General features: G+C 40.6%; 1 protein-coding gene across 1 annotated transcript in view; it reads right to left on the reverse strand.

The window, feature by feature from the left end:
- The window catches only part of HPGD (15-hydroxyprostaglandin dehydrogenase), a 44,926-nt gene extending 37,205 nt beyond the window's left edge, over window positions 1-7,721 (reverse strand). Inside the window, exons 1-3 of the mRNA XM_072622573.1 lie at window positions 7,337-7,721; window positions 6,604-6,727; window positions 1,976-2,082 (exon numbers count right to left, since the gene is read on the reverse strand). Of these exons, the coding sequence (XP_072478674.1) occupies window positions 1,976-2,082; window positions 6,604-6,727; window positions 7,337-7,429 (324 nt within the window). The 5' untranslated portion in view covers window positions 7,430-7,721. The remainder of the gene's footprint in view (window positions 1-1,975; window positions 2,083-6,603; window positions 6,728-7,336) is intronic.
- Window positions 7,722-7,978: the final 257 nt, after the last annotated feature.

Raw genomic sequence — 7,978 nt, forward strand, 5'->3', positions numbered from 1 at the left:
AACCAGAAAGATTTTGGTCACCTTCTCCCTCTGATTTACACTGGACTGTGTAACCCTGGGCAAGTCACTTAACTTCTTAATGCCCTTGACAATACAAAGATTATAAATTGCAGGTAAGGTAAAGACCAGCATTATAAGATGGCATTTCCTCATAACAAAAAAATGACAGTCCCTATCCCTATATGAAACTTAAATACCTTCAGATGCTGGTCATAGGCACCAGTTAAATAAACCCTTGAAGAAACCCCATTAGATTAAATACAGAATTCACAAAACAATCTTTTAATGTGCTCAGATCATTCTTGGGTATCAATTGTTATAGAAATACCCATAACATCCAACTGAGAGGTTGGTACTGATGCCAGTTGACACTACCAACATTTAGAGATCTAGGAAGTAACACCTAGGTTTCTTTACTATGCATAAGCACAGGGCCAGAGTTCAAAAAGCAATGCTGAACCCTGACCAGAGTGTTCATAAGGTTTATATAATTTGCAACTACATTAGAGAATTACAAAGAAATGAGTTTTGCTTTCTGGCCTTCACAATGAAGACAGAATGTCACTGGTTACATAAAGAAAGAAGAAACAATATTTTACAGATATAAACTTGAGAGAATGACTCTACATCAGGCTTGTGAGATTTGCATTTCAAAGCTACATTTGGAGGGGTAAATAAGAGAGGGGAAGATTACATGGCAAAAGATAACTAAGGGAGTTCGTGGGAAATTACAGGTGTCATAAATTTACCTCTATCTGGTTTCTTGTTTTAGATACAAAATAAAGGAATGGCTGATTTTAACACATCTTAAGAAAGGCTCCAGTCACCTAAGTGACATTCTCAGAAAAAGGGGAAATTTTGGAGTCAAAATAAAAGGAATCAAAAACTCTTATGATACAGCGTTAAGTTTTATCTCTTACAGGGATACCTTTTTGACCACAGAATAATATTTCATTTCATATCCAATGATGATAATATCTTAACTTTAACCCAAACTTTTTCACCGAGCATCCATTCTGACAGGTGGAGAAGGAGTGAATAATGAACTTAGAGGAGTTTTGCTTCTGTCTGAAGCTGACATATCTAACTGATATGGCCATGGCCTCACTGGCATCATTCAAGAGCCAGCTAAGACAGCCAATGCCCCAATAGCAAGGGGAGGGTCTCCATCCAGACTGTGTGACCACACTCAGGAAGGTGTGGCTGAAGGCAGGGCAGGATAATATCTCTCACAGCATAGTCCAGGCACAGCTTCAAAAATATCTAATGTCCTTTTATATAAGTCTATTTATAAGTGAAAGGCATGCAAACTATATAAAGTCAACCTATGAACTTCAGGGATCATAGCGTTTTACTAATCTAGAGTCAAAGTGAACTTTGAGGTCATCTGTTCTAACACCCTCATTTTTACAGATAAAGAAATTGAGGCCAAGAATGATTAAGTAACTCATTATTAACTGGCAGAAACACAGTGGAACCCAGATACTCTCATTCCAAATCCAAGGAAAATTTATTTCTATAACTGGGGTAATAGAATTGCAATGGAAAAGCATGGCTCTCATACCAAATGGTACCTTTGTATCAAAATACCAAAGGTCCAATTTCAGCTTAACCATGCTTGCTAGTGTGGACCTGGACTTCATTTAAATGTTCCCCTTTGTTATCACTTTTAAAAAGATGAGTTAAGAAATGACCTTTTTTTTTTTTTTTAAACTTCCTTTTGGTATTTTTTAAGACTGTCATCTCTTTAGTTCAGTCCCCAGAAAGCCTTCCTGTTTTTCAAGGAGAAATATCTCTCTCTAGCATTCTGTAACTTTCCCCTTTTTTTCCTAGACATATACTATTGTATTCATAGCTCATTTGAATAGTTCATTTGAATGAAAGCACCAACAAAAATAGACTAAACACATTCCTCCCCCCACACAATTTGCTAAACATACTCTAGAGATAAGTAGAAGACTCAGACAACACTTACCAAATTAATCTGGACAGTTTTTTCCCAGTGTTTTTCATTATTCACTCCAGCATTATTGACCAAAATATCCAGTCTTCCAAAATGTTGAACTACTTTTCGAAAAGTATCTAATTCCAAGAGGAAAAAACAAGAATATATTTCAGCTACCTTCTTATATTTTACGTCAAACAGTTCTTATTAAATGCATTTTCAGATCTATATTACTTTGGCAAAAAAAAAAAAAAATCTAGGTTCTGTCACAACATACTAGATTCTAGAAAAAGGAAGACTACAGCTACTTAGCCTGCTTGTGCTTTCCAACAACTTCCTACATCTGGAAGGAATTAACTACTAAATCCCTGTAACTTAGGTTAGAACAATATGGAACTATTACTGTATAATTATTAACTATCAGCTGAAAAGCACTGTTTATCAAGTATGACATTAACAAAAAAAATTGTGTTATTCAGGTTGAAAATTGCTGCACTCAAATAGACACTTTGATAATATCTACCTATTTTAGTAAATAAAGTAAAACAGGTATTCTCAAGCACTTTTTGAGTCTAGATAGAATTAGATTACTGTCAACTTAAGAGCTGATATTTCCGTTTTCCTACCTGATGTCAATGACCTATATCAGAAATGTTTAGGAAACATGTGGAGAGAGGAAGCTCCTAGGAACAGTAGGTATTAGGACATACACTGTTGACTGAAACCATATAGCCACTGGATCCTTAATCTTCCAGGGGACAAATAGGATTGTTATCAAATTTAACAAACACATAGACTGGTATAACCAAAAAGAACTCCAACACTGCCCTCCCTCACCTTACGCTTCCCCCCCACCTCTGCCATTCATGGCAGTGATCTGAAGAGCAATACATAGCTTTTCTTTCACCTGACATTCAAGCCTAATACCCCTCTTCCTTTCTTACTGAAAATCAACCAATCCCACAATCCTAGACAGAATCTTTGTCCAGAGGCATCTCATGTGATTCCCTATTTCTTATCCTCCAACTTCCCAAACCTATATGTAAATTAAGAGATAGATCACCTTTCAATTAAAGTCTAATATTTATTGGGCATACTATGAGCCAGGGACCTTGCTAGGTCCTGGGCATACAAAGACAAAAGCCTCAGCCCTCAAGGATCCAGCATTCTGGGAGTGGGCAAAAATTAATTGATTGGAAGAACTGGGAGGAATATGAAAAGGCAACTTTCTAAGGACTTGAGAGCACTAATAACAACCAGTATGTATACAGCTTTTTAAAGTTTGCAGAACTCTTGTCTCCTGCATTATCTCACTCACATAATTTTCTTATTTCCTGATTCAGATAGCTCTTGTGGTACATAGTAAGTGGGTCTTTGCAATATCATAGGCAGCTATTGGTTGTCAAGCAATAGTTACCATTTAAATAGTACTTTAGGCTTGTAAAGGTCTTTACAAATATCTCATTTTCATCTCATAACAACCCTGGGAGGGAGGTGCTATTACTATCCTCATTTTACAGATGAGGAAACTGAGGCAAACAGTGTTAGACCTTAAAAGGATGGAAATCATATTGAAAGAAAAATACTGAACTTGTATATTATAGGACCCAAGTTTAAATACTGCCTCTGACATTTATTCTATGACTATTGACAAGTCACTATCCCTCTTTGGGCCTGTTTCCACATTTGTAAAATGAAGGCATTGGATTACATGACCTCTGAGGTTCTTCCTACCTCTAGATCTATGAGTCTATAATGCTATAGAAAGTTAGCAAGAGAGCTAGATTCTTGGCTGCTCACTAGCTACGTGACTTTGGACAAATCACAACTTTGGGTTTCAGTTTCTTTATTTTTAACCTAAAATTATTTTTTCTAAATAATTTCTGAAGTCCTGTCCAACTTTAAAGCTCTATGGTTCCAATGAAGTTGGAAGTAGTCACTTTATACTGTCCTGGGCAGCATTAAAAACAAAACAAAACAAAATCCCTTACATTATTATATTCCATTCCATTATATTCCAGAGGTCATTTTTTTTGAGGAGGGCTGGGGGGGAGAGGGGAAGCAGACTCCATGAAATGTTTTCCTTAGATAGAGATAAAAGGTTGATGTATCATCAACTCACAAACATTTTACATGTAGCTTACCCACACCCAGAATAACTGCCCTCTTCTACTTAGCATACTATCTGGTCACCTCCCCTACCCAACACCTATGCCTTGGGACTGGTAAACTAATTTTAAATATTGGCACAGGTAGACCATAATTACAAAGAAAGCGTTCAAGACTGTATATACATTCTAAAGTCAGGTCAAAATGTAAGGCATTCTAAAGTCAGATCAAATGGTTTTTATATTAACTACAATGCTGACTGTATTTACTGTATACTAGTATACTGAGAAGCCTATTGCCTACCAGGGCTCTGAATAAGACAGCATCATGAAATGCCATAGTGTGTAAGATAAGTAAATGTTTTCAGCTTATACATTGATCTCATTTCTCTCTGCCCCCCCCACCGCCCCCCCACCTACCCCCCCCCCCCCCCCCTGCCCCAGTCAAATCAGTAGTTTCTTATTTTGGAACTTGTTAGTATTTTCAGAATAAAACTCCAGGACTTCTTTAAAAAACCACTGTCCCTTAGCATGTGAACACTTTCATTTATATTATAAGTTTTTCTCACTCTTTCATAACAGAATGGAATTCTATTTTTGTACTTTCAGACAACTGACCAACCTAGCCTAGAACTTTGACAACAGCAAAGAAAATAAAACATGGCGGCATGATGCTTTCCATGATAAAATCCTCCCTCTTTACTCTTGACATGCTAGAAAACTCTCTCTTCTCTGTCACCACCAATTGTGGAACTATAATTGTTGCTACCTACAGTAAAAAAAAATTGTTTTTCAAATCCTGCTTCTTGGCATATCTTTCTGATAAGCAATTTATTCCTTTTAACCAAGTTTTGGGTTCTTGTGGTCCTTCTCCCTGTGAAGCACTTGGTCCTGAACCTTAATTCATTTCCATTGAAAATTTATCTCTATACCACATCCCTTTCAGTCCCCTGCATGGCTATTTAAACAGATGACTAACTCCTTGCTAATGTCTTAGCTGGCTAACCATATTCCTTTTCTTGGATAACAGAATGCTTTGGTTTAGATAAAATAGTTGGTTGGCCAGTGGGTGAGATGGTTTTAAGCAGGTAAGGGACCTCCTTATGCTTTCGGAAACAACTCCCTCGAATTGTAAAGTGCCATAAAAATGTCAGCAGCTAAGAGTAATGACACAGATGACTAGCCCTGCTGGAGGTTTATGTAAGTCATGCTCAAAGTTGTTATTTGTGTTCCATAAAACTTCTTGGGATAACAAGCTGCATGCGCTTACTTTCCATTGCGGGAAGCACAGACTTTGTAACGTGAAAAGGGGTTACCCCTCTAGAACTCATCTCCTTAAGAGTCTTCATAAACTCTTTTTCATAGTAAAAATTTGTTCTCAGCTCCTTATAAGTTAAATTTCTATTTTTAAAAGTTTGTCGAAGTGATTTCCAAAATGTATCACAGTTTTCTAATCAGTAAGAGAAATTACAGTCTACATATTCTGCTCTTTTAAAAACTATATATAGTACATATATGTATACATATACATATACATACACTTATTTTATGTACATACATATACATATATAACCCTCCCCCCCATGGATTTTTGGTATCAAATCTAGCCTGACAACACCTGTGTGACCCTTAATAAGTTACTTAAATCATGGGAACCCTAAAGTCCTCAGCTGATCCCTTTCAGTCCTTTACATGATGGCAAATATATACAGTTTCATTTCTGTCTACTGACTTGTGACCAATTATCAGGTCTCTCAAGCCTTCATGTCTGCTTGGTGTATTTCAATCCAATATTACCATGGACTTTTCACAAATAGACTGACCTATTTTAAGTTGAGATGATGGAAACAGGAAAGCTTTGAGGAAAGCCTGATAATTTTTTTTTGCGCACTGAGTTTGCAGTTATTAGCAAAAAAAAAAAAAAAAATTATATAAATGCAACAGGAAAGAGCCAGGGAAAATCTGGTTTAAAGCACGTAACTGACAATGATACCTGAACTCATATTCTAACATATGAAATGGGAGTAGGGGTGGGGAATTGGGGGAGGGGGGGACAACACTTGAATCCTACTTTAATTCTGCGTGGTGTTTTGGAGTTATTCCCGAGAAAATCCTTCCTCTAAAATGTAGACCCACAGTTTGAGAGGTGCTGAAAGGGTAGGGGGTGGAAAAAATCCTCTAACTTAACAAGTACCACTTGAGATTTCAGTCCTTTAGACTTGCTGAACAAGGACATCAAAAACACATGCACAAAATTCTTTAATACACAAGTTACTAAAATAAAGAAAAAAGGACTTGTCCATGTTCTTTGCTTTTCCTAAGTAATGTAACTATTGATTAGAACTTCTTTGGTGGCAGAGACTCAGGCTTTGAAGCTTTATCTCCTGGTGATCAGCAGAGGGCTGAACTCCAGGAGGCTGCTGAATTGCCCACATGTTGGCTCAGTAACAAACACCTTGCTGGCTCCAGGTTGTGGCTGATTGCTTTCTTGTTGACAGATTCATTCTCCTCCGTATTGCACCCCCCCCCCCCCCCCCAATTTTCCTTTACCTCTCAGTTGTTCCTGATCTGCTACATCACATTGGAGAAACAGCGTCTTTTGAGGCTCAAATAGCTCGTCTAAGTCGCCTTTACATTTTTCACCTGCCTCCAGATTGAGATCTACCAGTGCTACCTGTTGAGAACAGAGTGAGTGAATTAGTGATTGAGTGTGGGTGTGTGCATTTTGGGGGGACAGTTTATGAGGCGAGCAGATAAACAGCAGAAGGGAAGGCGTCAGGGGCACAAACTTCGGAGTTCAATTATGGAAGGTAATCACAAGTTTTCTACCCCTACCAATCATTAAAGTTTCCAGCTCAAAGCAAGGGAACCCCTACCTGAGACTAACAGAGAACATTAAGGTAGCGCTTGTAAGTTTGCAAAATGCTTTGGAAAAGACGATCTCTTTCGAATTGTTCTCGATTGCACCCTGGGACAACCGTGTGGCAGGGAGTGAGGGGAGGCAGTGTGTGGTGGTGGTACTTGTCCATGAGGACCAAAAAAGGGTATGTTTTGTCTCTCCTGATCTCTCCACTACCTCTTAGCCCTTCAGTTTCTCCAGCTCCCCCAGTCCCCCTCGCCAGGGCCCCCTGACCCTCGGCTTCCTCCCTCTCCGGCCTCGAAACCAGTTTGCCCCAGGGCCCCCTTTAGACCCATGGACCCTCAATTCTCTCCATCCTGCTCCACCCTGCACCCCTCCAAGTTTCTTCATCGCGCTTCCCTCGCCCCCTCTTGCTCGGCTCACCTTGGCACCTTTGTGCAGAAGTTCCTCAACGAAGGCTCTCCCTATGCCCTGCGCTGCCCCTGTCACTAGCGCCACTTTGCCATTCACGTGCATGGTGACCAGCTTCCCTGCAGAGGCAGTGAGTGTGAGCTCGGTGGGCAAGCTCCGAATCTTCTTTCCCCTCTGGGTTTACAGGGCTTTTTATTATGCTCTATAGCTAGTGGGCGGGGATGAAACTGTCAAACCCCAGACCCGGAGAAATCTGCATCTGTGTCACCTGCCCTAGAGCGCGCTGGGACTGGGCTAAGCAACTCCAGTGAAGGCTCTCGCGTCTTCCTGCTTTGTTCTTTGCCAGTCTGTGCGCCAGTCTCTCCTCTGACTAACTGCACAGCTGTCTGCAGGGTTGACAGCGGAGAAGTCTGGGGGAGGAGGAGGAGGAGGGGGGGGGGGGAGGAGGGGGAGGAGGAGGAGGAGGAGGGGGGGGAGGAGGGGGAGGAGGAGGAGGAGGAGGGGGGGGGAGGAGGGGGAGGAGGAGGAGGAGGAGGGGGGGGAGGAGGGGGGAGGAGGAGGAGGAGGGGGGGGGAGGAGGGGGAGGAGGAGGAGGAGGAGGGGGGGGAGGAGGGGGAGGAGGAGGAGGAGGAGGGGGGGGAGGAGGGGGGAGGA

This window comes from Notamacropus eugenii, chromosome 7 (genome assembly GCF_028372415.1).
Source record: "Notamacropus eugenii isolate mMacEug1 chromosome 7, mMacEug1.pri_v2, whole genome shotgun sequence".
Lineage (NCBI taxonomy): Eukaryota > Metazoa > Chordata > Mammalia > Diprotodontia > Macropodidae > Notamacropus > Notamacropus eugenii.